Source organism: Sphaerodactylus townsendi, linkage group LG06 (genome assembly GCF_021028975.2).
Source record: "Sphaerodactylus townsendi isolate TG3544 linkage group LG06, MPM_Stown_v2.3, whole genome shotgun sequence".
Classification (NCBI taxonomy): domain Eukaryota; kingdom Metazoa; phylum Chordata; class Lepidosauria; order Squamata; family Sphaerodactylidae; genus Sphaerodactylus; species Sphaerodactylus townsendi.
In genome coordinates, this window is record NC_059430.1 from 5825213 (window position 1) to 5846777 (window position 21565).

Below are 21565 nucleotides of genomic sequence, written 5' to 3' on the forward strand. Positions count from 1 at the left end.
GGATCAATTCTTGCGGGAACGCTTCCAAGTCTATGCCCGGGGGTGTTCTCAGCACCCCAAGCAAAGTTTTCCGAGATGCTAAGTCCACGCTGGCTACCTTTCGTGGTCTCGCCCTCGGCAATCCGCTCCGACCCCGCACAGCAAACGAGATTACCCTCTCAGAAGGGTTTATGGGACAGAAGGTAAGGATCTTAGGAGCCCTTAATCCTCAAGTTTGCCTCCAGGATGATCGGGATTATTCCCTGATCCACGCTTTAGCCGTTAAGTGGATTGTGTCCTCCGGCACTCTATAATAGCTGGGCCAAGCCGGCACGGCACGGCTTTGCGCGGCGATCCCGGCACGAGGGAAGATGTCCGGAGACGAAGATTTCTACCTCTTTTCGAACATCTCCAACGTGGGGCCTTTCGATGGCCCCCAGTACCACATCGCCCCGATGTGGGCCTTCTACTTCCAGACCGCCTTCATGGGCTTCGTGTTCTTCGCCGGCACGCCGCTCAACGGCATCATCCTGGTGGCCATCCTCAAGTACAAGAAGCTGCGGCAGCCCCTCAACTATATCCTGGTGAACATTTCGGCCGCGGGCTTCCTCTTCGTCACCTTCGCCGTCTTCACGGTCTTCGTCTCCAGCTCGCAGGGCTACTTCGTCTTTGGGAAACACATCTGTGCGCTGGAGGCCTTCCTCGGCTCCGTGGCAGGTAAACGAACCCGTCAAGAAAAAAGGTGTAGAAAAATGAGGCGGGTGTGAGGCGGATCAGGGACAGACTTACCTGGTCCCCCGTGCCGTATTTGCCAGGCGTGTTCCCTGGTTTGGGTGTCACTGTCCCTATTTTTGCTTTGGGGGAGTTTTTATTTCTTTCACTCAACAACACCAGCCTTTATTGGCATATAAAACAGGACAGAATTTTAAAACAAAACAAGGTTAAGAAATGCTGTTAAAATGACTAATTTCCAGTATAAAATGTGCAACAGTTTCACAAAAGAGCACATCAGAGCTGTTCAGGAGATCGGGTATCTTATAACACTCGTGCCACTGAGAACATTGCAAGAAAATGGAACTCATGCATTTCATGCGTATCTTATTGTATTTAGGGCATCGAAACAGAGAATGGTCAAGTGTTTCGACCGTAGTCATATCACATGAACAAACTCTTTTAGCACGTTCCATATTCTTAAATCTTCCCTCCAGCAGAGCTGATGGCAGCACATGACATCTTGCAGTAGCCGAGGCTCTCCTCTGGGTGGGATTAATCAGCAGACGAAGATATGCTGCCATAATTCCACGCTCGCATGGGATTAATAATGTAGTCGGAGAACAGGTTGTCTTGGCAGCACGAGTCAGATTATGAAAATCAAGATCCAAGAGCCTGTTCTTAACTAGTCTGAAGGCTTCCAAACTAGTCTGAAGGCTTCCACTATTTCTTTCACTCGGTTTACACCCTGCCGTGCTCAACGGGGACCCAAATCCGCTCACCCCGTTCTCCTCTCCTTCAGTTTTTTCCTCACAACACCCCTGTGAGGTAGATTAGCCTGACAGTCCACGACTGGCCCAAGGTCAGCCGCTGAGCTTACGTGGGAGAATGAGGGATCGAACGTAGGTTTCCTGGATCCTTGCTTCTCACTCTACCCACTACACCACAGTGCCTTGTTTCTATTGTCTTGGCACCTCGTGGTGTCAAGATTCCATTCCCCTCATGGGGTCTCTATCTGTACATTCACATGAGCCTCCTTTATGTTGAAGAGAAGAAGAAGAGTTTGGATTCATATCCCCCCTTTCTCTCCTGTAGGAGACTCAAAGGGGCTGACAATCTCCTTGCCCCTCCCCCCTCACAACAAACACCCTGTGAGGTGGGTGGGGCTGAGAGAGCTCCGAGAAGCTGTGACTAGCCCAAGGTCACCCAGCTGGCGTGTGTGGGAGTGCCCAGGCTAATCTGAATTCCCCAGAGAAGCGTCCACAGCTCAGGCGGCAGAGCTGGGAATCAAACCCGGTTCCTCCAGATTAGATACACGAGCTCTTAACCTCCTACGCCACTGCTGCTCCAGTTTGAGTCAAACTGTTGGTCTGGCAAGGTCAGTATTGCCCGCTCTGACTGACAGCTGCTTTCCAGTATGACCAGTTAGAGGTCTTCCATGGTGGTGGCCAGGGCAGTCAAGTTGCTACCATCATATATGAACATCTCACGGGGGTTTCAAGGCAAGACACATTCAGAGGTGATTTGCCACTTCCTGCTTCTACGTAACAACGCTGAATTTCCTAGGCAGTTTCCCATCTAAGAACTAACCAGGGGCGACCCTTCATAGAATCGTAGAATCATAGAGTAGGAAGAGACCCCAAGGGCCAGCAAGTCCAACCCCCTGCCATGCTGGAACACACAATCAAAGCACTCCTGACAGATGGCCATCCCGCCTCTCTTTAAAAACCTCCAAAGAAGGAGTCTCCATCACGCTCGGAGGTAGTGAATTCCACTGTCCAACAGCCCTGACAGTCAGGAAGTTTTTTCCTGATGTTTAGAAGAAGAAGAAGAGTTTGGATTTATATCCCCCCTTTCTCTCCTGCAGGAGACTCAAAGGGGCTGACAATCTCCTTTTCCTTCCCCCCTCACAACAAACACCCTGCGAGGCGGGTGGGGCTGGGAGAGCTCCTAGAAGCTGTGACTAGCCCAAGGAATCAAACCCGGTTCCTCCAGATTAGATACACGAGCTCTTAACCTCCTACGCCGCTGCTGCTCCTCCTCTGCCCCATTTTATCTGCACAGGAACCCTGTGGGGTAAGCCAGGCTGAAAGCATCGACGGGCCCAAGGTCACCCAGCACGTTTCCGTGGCCCAAGTGGAGATTCGAATCTGGGCCTCCCAGATACTAGTCTGACATTGAGCACCGCAGCTCACTGGCTGTCTACATAGGCAGAATCCCCCAAACCAGACAGGCCTTGAGCCAGCTGCCGTTCTTGAGCCTACCTCGCAGTGCTGTTGTGAGTATAACACAGAAGGGGGGAAGAATTACATACAGCTTACTGAGATCCTTGGCAAAGGGGAGGATAAAAATGTGGAAAATCAGTAGTGGAGAATACAAGAGTGTTACCCTCTGGAATAAGTCAGCCTCTGTGTGCGTTCTCTGAAGAAAAGATGTCCTCCAATTCTTCAGCCACCTGGAACCCTCCCAAAAAGTATCCTTAAGGACTCCAGATTTAGCTGTTCCTGACCTAGATGGCCCAGGCTAGGTCAGGAAGCGAAACAGAGTTGGCCCTGGTTAGTGCTTGGTGGGAGCACCACTAAGGAAGTCCAGCGCACGCGCCCGGGGCAACGTGCACCCCCAGTCCCCTTGTAGCTCCGCCTCTGTTTGCTTTCAAGACCTGATGAGATCAGGCTAGGGCAGGCCAGCCACGTCGAAGCAAGAGACAAACAGAGGTCGTTTGCTATTGCCTGGCTCTACATCAGGCAATAGCAAACGACCTCTGTTTGTCTCTTGCTTTGACGCGGCTGGCCTGTCCAAGCCTGATCTCATCAGGTCTAGAAAGCAAACAGAGGCGGAGCTACAAGGGGACTAGGGGTGCACATTGCACCGGGCGTGCCTGGGGGGGGCAGCAAAAATTTCAGGGTTTTTAAAATTATTTTTTAGTGTTTTTCAGTTTTTGGCCTGCAGGGGGTGCAGTTTTTAGGCTAGCATCTTCAAAATTGCAGGGAGTTATCAGGAGACTCTCCTGATGATACCACCCAGGTTAGGTGAGGTTTGGTTCAGGGAGTCCAAAGTTATGGACTCCCAAAGAGGGTGCCCCTTCCCTATTGTTTCCAATGGGAGTTAATAGGAGATGGGGGCTACACCTTTGAGAGTTCATAACTTTGGACTCCCTGAACCAAACTTCACCAAACTTGGCTGGTATCATCAGGAGAGCCTCCTAAAGATACCCTGAAATTTTGATGCTGCTAGCCTAAAAACTATGCCCCCTGCTGGCCAAAAACCAAAAAACATTTAAAAATACAAAAAACACGAACATGGGGGGGGGGGCAGCAAAACTCGGATTTTGCACCAGGCTCCATTTTTCCTAGCTACGCCTCTGAAAGCAAAGTTGAGTCAGCCCTCGTTGGTGGTACTTGGATGGGAGACCACTGAGGCAGTCCAAAGTCGCTTCACAGAGGTAAGCTGTGGCAAACCACCTCTGAAAACCTCTTGCCTTGACCTGGCTGGCCCATTCTAGCCCAATCTGATCAGATTTCAGAAGCGAAGCAGGATTGGCCCTGGTTCGTACTTGGATGGGAGACCACCAAGGAGGTCCAGGGTTGTTATACAGAGGCCGGAAAGGGCAAACCACCTCTGAACATCTCTCTCCTCAAAAACTCTACTTGGTCGCCGTAAGTCGGCCGTGACTCGATGTCGCTTTCCTTTGCCAAATCCAGCAGGGGAAGCTCTATGGCCGTGGTGGCGAACCTTTGGCACTCCAGATGTTATGGACTACAATTCCCATCAGCCCCTGACAGCATGGCCAATTGGCCATGCTGGCAAGGACTGATGGGAATTGTAGTCCATAACATCTGGAGTGCCAAATGTTCGCCACCACTGTTCTATGGGTTGCAGGGGAGGCCAACCTATGGCGCTCCAGGTGTTCATGGACTACAATTCCCATCAGTCCCGGCCAGCATGGCCAATTGGGGAAGCTCTATGGGTTACAGGGGTGGCCAACCTATGGCACTCCAGGTGTTCATGGACTGCAATTCCCATCAGCCCCTGCCATCATGGCCAATTGGGAAAGCTCTATGGGTTACAGGGGTGGCCAACCTATGGCACTCCAGGTGTTCATGGACTGCAATTCCCATCAGCCCCTGCCAGCATGGCCAATTGGGAAAGCTCTATGGGTTACAGGGGTGGCCAACCTATGGCGCTCCAGATGTTCATGGACTGCAATTCCCATCAGCCCCTGCCAGCATGGCCAATTGGGGAAGCTCTATGGGTTACAGGGGTGGCCAACCTATGGTGCTCCAGGTGTTCATGGACTACAATTCCCATCAGCCCCTGCCATCATGGCCAATTGGGGAAGCTCTATGGGTTACAGGGGTGGCCAACCTACGGCACTCCAGGTGTTCATGGACTGCAATTCCCATCAGCCCCTGCCATCATGGCCAATTGGGAAAGCTCTATGGGTTACAGGGGTGGCCAACCTATGGCACTCCAGGTGTTCATGGACTGCAATTCCCATCAGCCCCTGCCAGCATGGCCAATTGGGAAAGCTCTATGGGTTACAGGGGTGGCCAACCTATGGCGCTCCAGATGTTCATGGACTGCAATTCCCATCAGCCCCTGCCAGCATGGCCAATTGGGGAAGCTCTATGGGTTACAGGGGTGGCCAACCTATGGTGCTCCAGGTGTTCATGGACTACAATTCCCATCAGCCCCTGCCATCATGGCCAATTGGGGAAGCTCTATGGGTTACAGGGGTGGCCAACCTACGGCACTCCAGGTGTTCATGGACTACAATTCCCATCAGCCCTGCCAGCATGGCCAATTGGCCATGCTGGCAGGGGCTGATGGGTATTGCAGTCCATGAACATCTGGAGCGCCATAGGTTGGCCACCCCTGGAGAACTTCAGGTTCGAGCTGGGAAGTCTCCCGTGAGAACCTCATCTCAGCCATGGACTTGGTAGGTGACTTCTAGCAAGCTGTTCTGTTAGTCCCGGTCTCAGACCTGCAATATTCGGTTAGTAATAACCGGTCTCCTTGTCAGGGCTGTTCCAAAGGATTTCAGATTTCGTGTGCATGTACCACTTTACACATTCCGGGGGGCGGGGAGCATCTGTGGTGAGGATGAACTGTAATCTGGACTCCCACGAGCCTTCAGTAGAAACTTAATTCTGGGAGAAGAAGAAGAGTTTGGTTATTTTATATCCCACCTTTCTCTCCTGTAGGGAGACTCGAGATAGCTCACAAGCTCCTTTCCCTTCCTCTCCCCACAACAGACATCTTGTGAGGTGGGTGGGCCTGAGAGAGTTTGGAGAGAACTGTGATTAGTTCAGGGTCACCCAGCAGGCTTCATGTGCAGGAGTGGAGAACAAATCCAGTTCCCCAGATTGGAGTTCACCGCTTACGGAAAACTCCTGGTGTCCTTTTACCGCTGTGCTACAGAGAGTGTCTCAACCTACTGCATCTGTGTATGGTTCTCCAGTTGCACAGTGGCAGATAGGAAGGCGCTCCAAAGGGTGATCACTCCTGCACAGAGGATTATCGGCTGCCCTCTCCCCTCCTGGGAAGAACTCTATAATTCCCGAAGCCTAAAGAAAGCCCAAAATATTCTGAGACCTGTCTCATCCAGCACGCTCTCTTTTTGAACTGTTGCCATCCGGCAGACGATACAGGTCTATCAAAACTAGGACAAAGAGGCTTAGAGACAGCTTCTACTCTAGAGCTGTGGCTACGCTGAACTCCGCGGCTTCGTGTTGATGTGTTTGGGGCTGTGTAGGGATGGGTGGAGGAAGGGGAAAGTGAGGATGGGGTATGAGTCCGAAATTGGGTGCATCGAGGAATGCTGCTGTAAATTTCATTGCGCGTGCCCAATGCCAATAAAATGCTTATGCTTATGTAAGGAGACTCAAAGGGGCTTACAATCTCCTTGCCCTCCCCGCCCACCCCAACAGACACCCTGTGAGGTGGGTGGGGCTGAGAAAGCTCCGAAGAACTGCAACTAGCCCAAGGTCACCCAGCTGGCGTGTGTCGGAGTGCACAAGCTAATCCAGTTCACCAGATAAGCCCCCGCAGCTCAAGTGGCAGAGCGGGGAATCAAACCCGGTAATCCAGATTAGAGTGCACCTGCTCTTAACCACTACACCACGCTGGGGTATGAGTCTGACATTGTGTGCACCGAGGAATGCTGCCGTAAATTTCGTGGTGTGTGCACAATGACAATAAAAATGCTTATGCTTATGCTTATGTAAAGGAGTGGGGAATCAAACCTGGTTCTCCAGATCGGAGTTCACTGCTCTTAAGCACCACACCACGCTGGGTGCTGCGGGTGTCACTGGGTGCTGGAGAGGCCACGGATCCAGAGGTTCTGTTTGAGCTCTTTTCAGACTTTGCCCGTCTGTCTGTCCTACCCAGGTCTGGTTACCGGCTGGTCTCTGGCGTTCCTGGCCCTGGAGCGATACATTGTGATCTGCAAACCCATCGGGAATTTCCGTTTCAACGCCAAACACGCGACCCTGGTGGTGGTAGCCACTTGGGTCATCGGAATCGGAGTCTCCATTCCCCCATTTTTCGGGTGGAGCAGGTGAGCCGGGGCTAGGGACTGAGGAGAGAGTTTTACTGGCAGGATCCACAGGAAGAGAAAATCCAAACAAAGACTTTTGGGGGAAAATATTTCCCTTAAGATTAAAAGGGATCTTGAACGGCAGGAATCCTTTAAGGTTGTGGTGGCGAACCTTTGGCACTCTAGATGTTATGGACTACAATTCCCATCAGCCCCTGCCAGCATTGCCAATTGGCCATGATAGCAGGGGCTGATGGGAATTGTAGTCCATAACATCTGGAGTGCCAAAGGTTCGCCACCACTGCGGGGAACGTTTGGGACTTGTTATTTTATTCTGGTTTAACTGGAAGCGGTTTTTAACCGTTATCGTAAGCCGCCTCGGACGACGAGGAAAGGGTGGGATGGAAACGTTTCGATAAACGAATCGATAGAAATAATAGAAGGGCGCAAGCTTCGGAATGCCACAGTCCTCTTCTTCACACAGGATGCTCAGCTGAAGGGGCAGAGAGAGGGAAGAGAACTATTTGTTGATTTATTTATTGATTGATTGTTTAGTTTTATATACCGCCCTATCCCCGAAGGGCTCTGGGCGGTGTACAACAAAGTTAAATCATAATTCAGCTAAATACAATCAAAACTAAACAATTAGATTCCAATATAAATAAATTACTAAATCCCCATTAAAACAGCGGTTAATACAGAGTTTAAAATCGAAATCGGGCGCCCAGCAAACCCATTTTAAAACCCTCCCTAAATGGGAAGACTGCTGGCTCCATCAATAAAAGATGTAAACAGAAACAAGGATAGGAGGGGGGGCATTAGATGCTACTGGTAAAACTAGATGCTACTGGTAAAGGTCACGGTGGAAGCTTTGTGCCTGAATCCCAGCGGCTCTCAAACTGTGGGCTGGGAGCTCAAAGAGGGCTGGTGTCACAGCAGGGGAAGGAGGTGGAACAGGGCGAGGGGTAGCGTTGCCAATCTCCAGGGGCAGACTGGAGTTCCCTCCAATTTACGATGGATCTCCAAGCTACATAGGTCAACTGGTTCTGGTGGGTTTTTCCGGGCCGTGTGGCCGTGGTCTGGTGGATTTTGTTCCTAACGTTTCGCTTGTTGAATCCGGCCGTGAAAGCCTTCGGCGCTACATAGGTCAGGTTCCCTAGAGAAAATGTTAGCATTAGGAACATAAGAACGTAAGAACGAGCCTGCTGGATCCGACCAGAGTCCATCTAGTCCAGCTCTCTGCTACTCGCAGTGGCCCACCAGGTGCCTTCGGGAGCTCGCGTGCAGGAGGTGAAAGCAATGGCCTTAAGAACATAAGAAAGAGCCTGCTGGATCAGACCAGAGTCCATCTAGTCCAGCTCTCTGCTACTCGCAGTGGCCCACCAGGTGCCTTCGGGAGCTCGCGTGCAGGAGGTGAAAGCAATGGCCTTAAGAACATAAGAAAGAGCCTGCTGGATCAGACCAGAGTCCATCTAGTCCAGCTCTCTGCTACTCGCAGTGGCCCACCAGGTGCCTTCGGGAGCTCGCGTGCAGGAGGTGAAAGCAATGGCCTTAAGAACATAAGAAAGAGCCTGCTGGATCCGACCAGAGTCCATCTAGTCCAGCTCTCTGCTACTCGCAGTGGCCCACCAGGTGCCTTCGGGAGCTCGCGTGCAGGAGGTGAAAGCAATGGCCTTAAGAACATAAGAAAGAGCCTGCTGGATCCGACCAGAGTCCATCTAGTCCAGCTCTCTGCTACTCGCAGTGGCCCACCAGGTGCCTTGGGGAGCTCAGAGGCAGGAGGTGAAAGCAATGGCCTTAAGAACATAAGAAAGAGCCTGCTGGATCAGACCAGAGTCCATCTAGTCCAGCTCTCTGCTACTCGCAGTGGCCCACCAGGTGCCTTCGGGAGCTCGCGTGCAGGAGGTGAAAGCAATGGCCTTAAGAACATAAGAAAGAGCCTGCTGGATCAGACCAGAGTCCATCTAGTCCAGCTCTCTGCTACTCGCAGTGGCCCACCAGGTGCAAACGGATGCTCACGTGCAGGAGGTGAAAGCAATGGCCTTAAGAACATAAGAAAGAGCCTGCTGGATCAGACCAGAGTCCATCTAGTCCAGCTCTCTGCTACTCGCAGTGGCCCACCAGGTGCATTTGGGAGCTCACGCGCAGGAGGTGAAAGCCATGCCCTTAAGAACATAAGGAACAGCCTGCTGGATCCGACCAGCGTCCATCTAGTCCAGCTCTCTGCTACTCGCAGTGGCCCACCAGGTGCCTTCGGAGCTCAAGTGCAGGAGGTGAAAGCAATGGCCTTAAGAACATAAGAAAGAGCCTGCTGGATCAGACCAGAGTCCATCTAGTCCAGCTCTCTGCTACTGCAGCAGTGGCCCACCAGGTGCCTTCGAGCTCACAAGTGCAGGAGGTGAAAAGCAATGGCCTTAAGAACATAAGAAAGAGCCTGCTGGATCAGACCAGAGTCCATCTAGTCCAGCTCTCTGCTACTCGCAGTGGCCCACCAGGTGCCTTTGGGAGCTCACAGGCAGGAGGTGAAAGCAATGGCCTTAAGAACATAAGAAAGAGCCTGCTGGATCAGACCAGAGTCCATCTAGTCCAGCTCTCTGCTACTCGCAGTGGCCCACCAGGTGCCTTCGGGAGCTCACAGGCAGGAGGTGAAAGCAATGGCCTTAAGAACATAAGAAAGAGCCTGCTGGATCAGACCAGAGTCCATCTAGTCCAGCTCCCTGCTACTCGCAGTGGCCCACCAGGTGCCTTCGGGAGCTCACAGGCAGGAGGTGAAAGCAATGGCCTTAAGAACATAAGAAAGAGCCTGCTGGATCAGACCAGAGTCCATCTAGTCCAGCTCTCTGCTTCTCACAGTGGCCCACCAGGTGCCTTCGGGAGCTCACATGCAGGAGGTGAAAGCAATGGCCTTAAGAACATAAGAAAGAGCCTGCTGGATCAGACCAGAGTCCATCTAGTCCAGCTCTCTGCTACTCGCAGTGGCCCACCAGGTGCCTTCGGGAGCTCGCGTGCAGGAGGTGAAAGCAATGGCCTTAAGAACATAAGACTGGAGCCTGCTGGATCAGACCAGAGTCCATCTAGTCCAGCTCTCTGCTACTCGCAGTGGCCCACCAGGTGCCTTCGGGAGCTCGCGTGCAGGAGGTGAAAGCAATGGCCTTAAGAACATAAGAAAGAGCCTGCTGGATCAGACCAGAGTCCATCTAGTCCAGCTCTCTGCTACTCGCAGTGGCCCACCAGGTGCCTTCGGGAGCTCACGTGCAGGAGGTGAAAGCAATGGCCTTAAGAACATAAGAAAGAGCCTGCTGGATCAGACCAGAGTCCATCTAGTCCAGCTCTCTGCTACTCGCAGTGGCCCACCAGGTGCCTTGGGAGCTCACCTGCAGGAGGTGAAAGCAATGGCCTTAAGAACATAAGAAAGAGCCTGCTGGATCAGACCAGAGTCCATCTAGTCCAGCTCTCTGCTACTCGCAGTGGCCCACCAGGTGCCTTTTGGAGCTCACGTGCAGGAGGTGAAAGCAATGGCCTTAAGAACATAAGAAAGAGCCTGCTGGATCAGACCAGAGTCCATCTAGTCCAGCTCTCTGCTACTCGCAGTGGCCCACCAGGTGCCTTCGGGAGCTCGCGTGCAGGAGGTGAAAGCAATGGCCTTAAGAACATAAGAAAGAGCCTGCTGGATCAGACCAGAGTCCATCTAGTCCAGCTCTCTGCTACTCGCAGTGGCCCACCAGGTGCCTTCGGGAGCTCACGTGCAGGATGTGAAAGCAACGGCCTTCTGCTGCTGCTGCTCCTGAGCACCTGGTCTGCTAAGGCATTGGCAATCTGAGATCAAGGAGAATCAAGATTGGTAGCCATAGAGGTAGCCATTGGAGGTTGAACCCTACGGCATTGTATGCTACTGAGGTCTCTCCCCTCCCCTCCCCTCCCCTCCCCAAATTCCACCCTCCCCACCCCCCAAATCTCCTGTAGCTGGGAACTAGGAGACGGAGCAAAGAGGGGGCGAGTCTGATTTGAGTTTGCTTCCAGATGTCATGCAATATGGCAATGAAACACTGTGGAAATGTTTTCAAAACCGCCCGTTTGTCCACACTCACCCCCTTGGGAGAAAAAAAAAACCCTTCAATTTTGTTTTAGAGTTGCTGAGGTTTTTCATTCACAGTTAAAACAGGGATCTTCTTACCACTCTAGTGCTCCCAAACGGGAATCTCCTTGCATGTCTTTGGCACAGCAAGTCCCGAGAGAGCTTCTTTTTTTGATCTTCTTAAAACTGAATAGTCCAAGTATACGAAATCCAGCTTGGAGTAGCTTTAATCTTCTTAAAGATTCCTCAGCAGGGATAGCAAAGATTGCAGCTCATCTCCTGAGGCAGAGTTGGAAAGCCGTTACCGCCTCAACTATAGGCCCAGTGGAACATCTCTGTCTTAGGCCCAGAGGTGGGATCCAGCAGGTTCTCACAGGTTCCCGAGAGTAGGCTACTAATTATTTGTGTGTGCCGAGAGGAGGTTACTAATGGGTGATTTTGCCACGTGATGTTTGCCTTACTTACGCCCCTCCTCTCAGCAGTAGCGCTCAGAACTGGAAGCAGTCTAGCAGGAGGTGCACCGGCGTGCGTGGCAGCCTGCGCCTGCGTGCATTCGTTTCCCGCCCAAGGACCGGCGCAGTGGCTGCGTCCTTGCCACAGCCCCGCCCAGGAATGCCCCGCCCCCAGAATGCCCGACCACGCCCCTGTCGTGCCCCGCCCAGCCCCATTGGCACTACGCCACAGTTTGAATCCCACCACCATGGGAACCTGTTACTAAAATTTTTGGATCCCACCACTGCTTAGATCCCCTTCCGTACAAGAAGAATAATGTGCTTTCAATCCACTTTCACAACTGTTTGCAAGTGGATTGTGCTACTTTGCACAGTAAAATCCAGCTGCAAAGTACATCGAAAGTGGATTGAAAGTGCATTATTCTGCACGTGCGGAAGGGGTCATAGCAAGGGGGAAATACTGTAGTATAAATTGTTGCCAGTGAGCATAAGGACACCTTTTTAACGTCACAACAGTTCTGCATTCTTTTTCCCACTCACACACAGTAACAGTTGTGCTATTATTTATTTATTGAATGAATTTATCTGTGAGTATCTGGCTCCTTCCGCACATGCAGAATAATGCACTTTCAAACTGCTTTCAATGCTCTTTGAAGCTGTGCAGAATGGCAAAATCCACTTGCAAACAGTTGTGAAAGTGGTTTGAAAACACATTATTTTGCATGTGCGGAAGGGGCCTCTGTTATTATTATTATTATTATTATTATTATTATTATTATTATTATTATTATTATTTATTCAATTTCTATACCGCCCGATCCCCAAAGGGCTCCGGGCGGTGAACAACATAATATATAAACAATAAAAAGGAGCAAATCCAGTAAAATACAAACATAGGCTCCGTCAATAAAACATCTTAAAATACATAAAAACAGCGGCTAACAATTAGCAAATTAAACAAGAGGCGTCCAGGCTCAATTTAAAAACTCACCCCAAGAAGGGGGGGACGGCAGGCCCCTCAATATGAGGAGCTCTGTTGTACCAGTGCCAAAGCAGGAGCAGTGGGGGGGCACCATATCAGCGGCTGGACACTCCAAAGGCCCGGTGGAACAGCACAGTCTTACAGGCCCTGCGGAACTCACCAAGGTCCTGCAGGGCCTGGACAGCTGGAGGAAGAGTGTTCCACCAGGCCGGGGCCAGAGCCGTAAAGGCCCTGGCCCGAGTGGAGGCCAGCCGCATCATTGAGGGGCCAGGGACCACCAGCAAATTGGCCTCTGCTGAACGCAGAGGCCGAGTAGGGACATATGGGGTGATGCGGTTTGTTGACAAAGAAAATGTATAAAGGCCAAAGAAAAGATTGCAGTCACAGCGCTTATGACGTGAATGGATCTGGAGGCCTGTTGTGACTCCATACCTCCTCGGGATCCTCGGCCACCAGGTCAGGAACCGCCACGTAGATAAAAACGTGGACAAAACAGCCAGAAAACTCTTTTTCGCTGTCGCCGTTGCCTGTGGTTTAATCCGGCCCTCTCTTTCCAGGTTCATCCCGGAAGGCCTGCAGTGTTCTTGCGGCCCTGACTGGTACACGGTCGGGACCAAGTACAACAGCGAATACTACACCTGGTTCCTCTTCATCTTCTGCTTCATCGTGCCGCTCACGATCATTGTGTTTTCCTACTCACAGCTCTTGAGTGCCCTGCGAGCAGTGAGTACACTGTGTGTGCGTGTGCGCACGCATGTTTGTGCATATGCTTTAGTGCAGTGACGGCGAGCCTTTTCGAGACCGAGTGCCCGAATTGCAACCCAAAACTCACTTATTTATCACAAAGTGCCAACACGGCAATTTAACCTGAATATTGAGGTTTTCGTTTAGAAAAATATGACTGCGACCGATGAAGAAGAAGAAGAAGAAGAAGAAGAGTTTGGATTTATATCCCCCCTTTTCTCTCCTGTAGGCGACTCAAAGGGGCTTACAATCTCCTTGCCCTTCCCCCCTCACAACAAACACCCTGTGAGGTGGGTGGGGCTGAGAGAGCTCCGAGAAGCTGTGACTAGCCCAAGGTCACCCAGCTGGCGTGTGTGGGAGTGCCCAGGCTAATCTGAATTCCCCAGATAAGCCTCCACAGCTCAGGCGGCAGAGCTGGGAATCAAACCTTGTTCCTCCAGATTAGATACATGAGCTCTTAACCTCCCACACCACTGCTGCTCCTGTGGGCTGATACAACATACAGTTTAGGACAGGGGTCCCCAACCCTTTTGAGCCCGGGAACACATCTGAAATTCCGACGTGGCATGGTGAGCACGTTAACAAAATGGCTGCCACAAAATGGCGGCCGTGGGCGATGAAGACAACCAAAACATGATTGCCGTAACTTGGCTTCAGCCGCACAGTGTAGATCCTTGTGCTGTGGAGGCAGCTGTGGCCAAAGCAACCTTTGACAAAATCTGCCTTGTGGGACAAAAGCCTTACCTGGCCCCGTCCACTCCCTAGAAACACTTGGCCAGCACCAGCAAAGGTGTTGGCGGGTCCCATGGTGCCCGTGGGCCCAACGCTGGGGACCTCTGGTCAAGGAAAAGCCAGAGTCTTTGTCCAAGAATCTCCCCCAGATCTCTGGGAATTTCCCAAGCCAGAACTACCGTGTTTCCTGCCCCGGAAATAAGCCCTAGCATTTTTAGAGATTTTTGGAGGATGCTTGAAATATAAGCCCTACGCCAAAAATAAGCCCTAGTTACAGATTCCCCAAGCCCCGCCCCCGCCCTGCGCCCCTGCCGTGCCCCCGCCCGCCCCCAGAACACCCCCGTCCCCTGGGCACTATGCCCCTGGGGCACAAAGAATAAGACATCCCCTAAAAATCAGCCCTAACGCATCTTTTGGAGCAAAAATTAATATAAGACCCTGTCTTGTTTTCAGGGGAACGCGGTAGTAACCCTATGAATGTTTTTATGCCACGTCTCCTGCACCGTCAGACTAAAGCAGCGGTGGCGAACCTCTGGCACGGGTGCCAGAGGTGGCACTCAGAGCCCTTTCTGTGGGCACACGTGCAGAGTTCATCGTGGGGGGGGGTGGAAAATCACCCCCCATGCACACATCTAGGCTAGCCTGGGCGCGATCCTTTACCTGGGAGTGAGCTCGGTTGCTGTCAATGGGGCTTGCTTCTGAGCAAACCCTCCCAGGGTCGTGATTCACCCATTCGAAGCATTGCACGGTTGCTTAATGAAGGGAAACTGATCTCTGTAGTCTGGGGATCAGTTGTAATCCCAGCAGAACTTCTGGCCCTATTTGGAGGATGACAACCCTATCCAGAGGAAAGAGTATCCCAGATGGAGCCGCCTTGAAATCCATCTAATCCCCTAGACCAGAATCCCCAACAGGCGCTGGTTGATGCTCTCAGAGAGGCTACCCCCAAGGTTAAGAGGGCATCAGCTGTTACTCTTGGACTCCAGCATCCAGTGTTCAGAGATAGTCTGCTCCTGACCATGGAGGCTTATCATCCCTAACAACCTTGGATGGAGTTATTCTCCAGAACTTGGAACACACAAACCCGTCAGATCCTGCACTTGTCTCAAGACTGTCGACTCCCACAGACCCGCCAAGACTGTGTTAAAAAAATAATTCATTCAGTGATGGCGACTGGCAATATAAAATGTCATGAGTTCCAATAGGGCCCTAGCATAAAAGCAACCCCCGCAATTTAAATTAGTTTTCAATTTTACGACAAGGGGCAAGAAGGGGGGGCAGAATTTAGGAGATTTTAGGAGTTTAGGACATAATTTAGGAGTTTAAAATTGAATTTAGGACAGAATTTAGGAGTTTAAAATTGATCCTAGACTCCTTTTAATAATCTTAGCCGCCTGCTATTGCCACTTCTTGTAGCAGCGAGTCCCGTAAGCTGACAAAAGTGTTTTCGTGTTAGTCGTGTAAAATTGCTAAGGAGCAGCAGTGGCGTAGGAGGTGAAGAGCTCGTGGATCTAATCTGGAGGAACCGGGTTTGATTCCCAGCTCTGCTGCTTCAGCTGTGGAGGTTTGTCTGGGGAATTCAGATTAGCCTGTGCACTCCCACACACGCCAGCTGGGTGACCTTGGGCTAGTCACAGCTTCTCGGAGCTCTCTCAGCCCCACCTACCTCACAGGGTGTTTGTTGTGAGGGGGGAAGGGCAAGGAGATTGTCAGCCCCTTTGAGTCTCCTGCAGGAGAGAAAGGGGGGATATAAATCCAAACTCTTCTTCTTCTTCTTCTTAGTCAGCTGCATCGGGGTGACTCTGAGTTTAGCCTTATAAATGGTGACGTTCTCTCTCACCCCTCTGATTCCACACCATTAGGGTTGCCAACCTCCAGGTGGGGCCCGTAGATCTCCTGGAATTGCCACTGATTTTTGATGACAGAGATCCCATTCACTGGAGAAAATGGCGGCTTTGGAGGGTGGACTCTATAGCTTGATACCTCACCGAGATCTCTCTCCAACCCATTTTCTGGCACCTGTTTTTTAGAAAGGTGGGGCCAAATGGGGCTCCTGCCCAGCAAGGCTTCTGATTGGCTGTACAGATTTTTTAAAACGTTGCTTTGCCACCACAGTGCAAGGATCTTTACTGCGGCCGCCATTTTGTGTCAGACTCCACCTTCCGCAGCAGCCATTTTGAGACTGCACCAGAGGTGGGATCCAGCAGGTTCTCACAGGTTCCCGAGAGTAGGTTACTAATGATTTGTGTGTGCCGAGAGGGGGTTACTAATGGGTGATTTTGCCATGTGATTTTTGCCTTAGTTACACCCCTCCTCTCAGCAGTAGCGCACAGAACTGGAAGCAGTCTAGCAGGAGGTGCACCGGCGTGCGTGGCAGCCTGCGCCTGCGTGCATTCGTTTCCCGCCCAAGGACCAGCACAGCGGCTGAATCGTTGCCACAGCCCCGCCCAGGAATGCCCCGCCCCCGGAATGCCCGGCCACGCCCCCTTCGTGCCCTGCCCAGCCCCATTGGCGCTACGCCACAGTTTGAATCCCACCACCATGGGAACCTGTTACTAAAATTTTTGGATCCCACCACTGGACTGCGCCCAATGCTGTGGTTCCGAATTCCATAGGTGCCCACCGGCTCAAAAACATCAGGGACCCCCTGGCTTTGGGCAAACCTAGACACATGTGTAGATCTACAGTCCTTTTAATTGGTTTGCCAAACCCAACTGCTGGTCACCCACAGGTAGCCGCTCAGCAACAGGAGTCTGCCACGACCCAGAAGGCCGAGCGGGAGGTGTCCCGCATGGTGATTGTGATGGTCGGCTCCTTCTGCCTCTGCTACGTCCCCTACGCGGCCCTGGCGATGTACATGGTGAACAACCGCGACCATGGCATCGACCTGCGCATGGTCACGATCCCAGCCTTCTTCTCCAAGAGCGCCTGCGTGTACAACCCCATCATTTACTGCTTCATGAACAAACAGGTGAGACTTAGCAAACCAGGGGAGGCCGGGGGGGGGGGGGGGGGCGGCGCAGTAGTGGGATCCAAAAATTTTAGTAACAGGTTCCCATGGTGGTGGGATTCAAACAGTGGCGTAGCGCCAATGGGGCTGGGCGGGGCACGCCGGGGGCGTGGCTGGGCATTCCGGGGGCGGGGCATTAATCATTTCTCTGTTACTGTAAAAAACTCTTACTGTAAACAAAAAAAGTTCCTAATTTCCAGCTGGTATCTTTCTGTCCATAATTTAAACTCATTATAGCAAGTCCTGTCGTCTACGGCCAACAGAAACAACTACTTCTCCTCTAATTGACTGCCTGTCAAATACTTTCAAATACTTGATTTTGTTTCTAGAAATCAACAGAAGGAGACTTTCCTTAAACAAAGAACTTTAACATATTTCTAAAACATGTGTTTAAAACAGCCCTACGGGTAGAATTATCTTGTTTTCTACCTTCGCTAACCAGCCACATAGGAAACAACAGGACTTGATGATTTTTGGACCTAATGGGATTTCTAACGGAAAAGCAGACCCAGTTAGTAACCCCCTCTCGGCACACACAAATAATTAGTAACCCCCTCTCGGGAACTGGTGAGAACCTGCTGGATCCCACCTCTGCCTGGGACCCACAGATCCAAAGAACCGTCTCCTTCTATACGTCCCTGAGCCTCAGTTTTGAACATCACGTAGTAGTAATCTGTTGGCTTTCTCACTCCATGTGGCATCAGCCAGAGCTTCCCTGTTTGCCCGGGCTTTTGAGGGGGTTTGATGGGCAGGTGTCATTTACAGTAAGAGTTTTTTACAGTAACAGAGAAATTATTAATGCCCCGCCCCCGGAATGCCCGGCCACGCCCCTGTCGTGCCCCGCCCAGTCCCATTGGCGCTACGCCACTGGTTGAATCCCACCACCATGGGAACCTGTTACTAAAATTTTTGGATCCCACCACTGGTCCCAGGTCATAAAGTGCTTTAAAGGTCATCAGCGGCACCTTGAATTGGACTCAGAAATAGACTGGCGGTTATTATACGGATTTAGTGGCGTAGGAGGTGAAGAGCTCGTGTATCTAATCTGGAGGAAACGGGTTTGATTCCCAGCTCTGCCGCCTGAGCTGTGGAGGCTTCTCTGGGGAATTCAGATTAGCCTGTGCACTCCCACACACGCCAGCTGGGTGACCTTGGGCTAGTCACAGCTTCTCCGAGCTCTCTCAGCCCCACCCACCTCACAGGGTGTTTGTTGTGAGGGGGGAAGGGCAAGGAGATTGTCAGCCCCTTTGAGTCTCCCGCAGGAGAGAAAGGGGGGATATAAATTCAAAAACTCTTCTTCTTCTTCTTCTAAGTATCAAATGACTTATGGCGGCCCCAGCAAGGGGCTTCCAAGGCAAGTGAGAAGTGGAGGTGGTTTGCCATGGCCTTCCTCTGCAGAGCCTTCCTTGGTGGTCTCCCTTCCAAGCACTGACTCTGCCTAGCTCCCGAGATCTATGAGATCGGGATTTACCGCATCCCCTTCCCTAGCATCCAATGCAGCTGTTTCAAAATGGGCAACATCTGTTCCAGAGGCTCACCTCGCACAACAGATGGGCAGCTGCCTTCTGGAATAGGTGTAGTTTCCACTTCTTCACGCAACGTGTGATAGGTGTTTGGAATATGCTGCCACAGGAGGTGGTGATGGCCACTGACCTGGATAGCTTTAAAAGGGGCTTGGACAGATTTATGGAGGAGAAGTCGATTTATGGCTACCAATCTTGATCCTCCTTGATCTGAGATTGCAAATGCCTTAACAGACCAGGTGCTCGGGAGCAGCAGCAGCAGAAGGCCATTGCTTTCACCTCCTGCACGTGAGCTCCCAAAGGCACCTGGTGGGCCACTGCGAGTAGCAGAGAGCTGGACTAGATGGACTCTGGTCTGATCCAGCTGGCTTGTTCTTATGTTCTTATGTTCCGGGTTGAATGAAGTTTTACGGACAACCACTCCGGGACACCCTCGGCTGGCTGCTAGGGATGTTGGGTGAGGCGTGGTGACCTCCGACCCCGCTGCGTCGCTCTAAAGCACCCTCTCTCTCTCCTCCTCTCCCCCAGTTCCGAGGCTGCATCATGCAGATGGTGTGCGGAAAGCCCATGTCGGACGAGTCCGAAGTCTCTAGTGCCTCCCAGAAAACCGAAGTCTCCTCCGTGTCCTCCAGCCAGGTCGGCCCCAGCTAAGGAGGCCGGGCCTGAGACGCCGAGGAGCACGGGACACACAAACACGCCCCGAACACACCCAACGTTGACCGTGAAGGCAGAAGCACCCACGCAGCCTTGGTGGCTCACGGGGTGGGATCCTCCTCTCTTCTTCCCAGGACATTTGCATCTGGCCCACTTGGTCTCTCACCTTTTCGTGGATGGAAGAGCATGGCTTTTTTCAAGGTGCCAGGGGTGAGAGCGCCGTCGGAACGGCCCGGCGCCGAATTTCACCAGGAGCCGAACGGGGATCTCGCCAATCCGGCTGAGTCCCGTGGCAGTACCGTAGGCTCCCTTTTGGGGGGGCAAGGATGCCGTAGAAATAGTTGGTTCAGAGCTTACCCTATTTCCCTGAATATAAGACACCCCCCCAAAAAAGACATAGTAGAGGTTTTGCTGAAGTGCGAAATATAAGGCATCCCCCGAAAGTAAGACGTAGCAAAGTTTTTGTTTGGAAGGATGCCCGATGAACAGAACACAGAAAAATAAGACATCCCCTGAAAATAAGACATAGTGCATCTTTGGGAGCAAAAATTAATATAAGACACTGTCTTATATTCAGGGAAACACGGTAATTGGTCCAGAATCCACTTTGGGTGGCCAGGCTCCAGGAGGGAATCTGGAGATCTCCGGGAATTACAGTTGATCACCAGAGATTAATATTCCCTTGAAAATACAGCAGCTTCAGAGGGCGGAGTCGATGGTATACCATAGAGTGTAGGAGAAACAAAAGTCCTAGAAGGCTCTCACCACTGGCTAAGTGACCTCCGCTCCCTGAACTCTACCCTCCCCAGGCGTATTCCCCAAAACTCCAGGAATTTCCCACACTGGAGTCGGCAGTCCTTTGATATGTGTATGGTTCAATGCCTACAAATCAGCTTTGCGCCAGGTTTGCGCTGCAACGTAGACAAGTCAGGAGGGCTGGGGGCAAACCCCAAGAACTGAACGCAGCACAGGTTGAGGGGGGAACAGGATCCAGCAGAAGAGGCCAAGCCCCCGCCCAGGACTCTCCTTCCATGTCCCACATCATTGGCAGACACCGGAAGAGCGTTTTTAGGCAGCAACCACGAGGACGAGAAACCTCCCACCCCGAAAGCCGAAGAAGAGCCCCACAGCAAGCCAAATCCTGACACCCCTTTTCAGCTCTGCTGTATATCGGGGGGGGGGGGGCAATCTTTTTTTGAACCTGCAGGCACTGTAGGGCTTTTGAGGAAGGGTGGAGGTGCACCCCGAAAATGGTTGCCACAAGAGACAATGAGGCGGGCCTATAAATTTAACAAATCAAATCAAATCAAAGCCAGCCACATAATATCAGGGAGCGAGGCCGTGCACAACTCCAACAGTAACTCTTCAACATTTCAAGTGGAAGCTCAGCCGAAGGGGTACCTTTTAATAGGCACGGCCAGTCAAGAAGACCTGCGGGGCAAGAGCCTCACCCATTCCGACCCCTTTTCAGAAACACCTGGGAAAGTGCAGGCCGGCACTGCGAAGGCCTCAGGCACTCTGTTGGGGGACCCCTTCTGAAATTATCTTCTGCTGTCAAGTCACAGCCGATTTATGGTGACCTCGTAGGCCAGTGGTGGCGAACCTCTGGCACTCCAGATGTTATGGACTACAACTCCCATCAGCCCCTGCCAGCACGGCGAATTGGTCATGCTGGCAGGGGCTGATGGGAATTGTAGTCCATAACATCTGGAGTGCCAAAGGTTAGCCACCACGGCCATTGGCTGTGGTGGGATCCAAAAATTTTAGTAACAGGTTCCCTCGCCAGCCCCCCCTCAGCAAAGGGGGCAGAGGCGTACCTAGGCAAACCTGAGCCCTGGGCAAAACCTGAGTTGGATGCCCCCCCATGGGCAGCCACCCCACCACGACCCCCCCCCAAAAAATTTTTTGCACCAGGTCATTTCTAAATCATCATCACATTATAGAAAATGCCCCAACTCACAAATCTGAACCCAGCAATGGTGAAACACACAGGTTCTTTGATAGAGACGGGTGAGATAAAAGGCACGAAAGGCTGAGAATCCATGAATTGCAGTACCTGAAAGGGATTCACCCAGTTCAGGGAGTGACATTATCAGTCACGAATTAAGCTATATGGGTTGAACCTTCACGTTCAAAGGCAGGATGCCTCTAGGGGAGGCGAGGGC

At 51.9% G+C, this 21565-nt stretch overlaps 1 protein-coding gene across 1 annotated transcript; it reads left to right on the forward strand.

Annotated features, from left to right (window-relative positions):
* The first annotated feature begins 333 nt into the window (after positions 1-333).
* OPN1SW (opsin 1, short wave sensitive) lies at positions 334-20207 on the forward strand. Its single transcript, XM_048501280.1, has 5 exons — positions 334-696; positions 7081-7249; positions 13295-13460; positions 16945-17184; positions 19275-20207. The coding sequence occupies exons 1-5, from the start codon at positions 351-353 to the stop codon at positions 19395-19397; spliced, it is 1044 nt and encodes a 347-aa protein (XP_048357237.1). The 5' UTR covers positions 334-350; the 3' UTR covers positions 19398-20207.
* Positions 20208-21565: the final 1358 nt, after the last annotated feature.

Coding starts and splice junctions, on each gene's coding strand:
- OPN1SW (XM_048501280.1), top strand. CDS start 351: ATGTCCGGAGACGAAGATTTCTACCTCTTTTCGAACATCTCCAACGTG. Junction 697..7,080: donor CTTCCTCGGCTCCGTGGCAG/GTAAACGAACCC, acceptor TGTCCTACCCAG/GTCTGGTTACCGGCTGGTCT. Junction 17,185..19,274: donor ACTGCTTCATGAACAAACAG/GTGAGACTTAGC, acceptor CCTCTCCCCCAG/TTCCGAGGCTGCATCATGCA.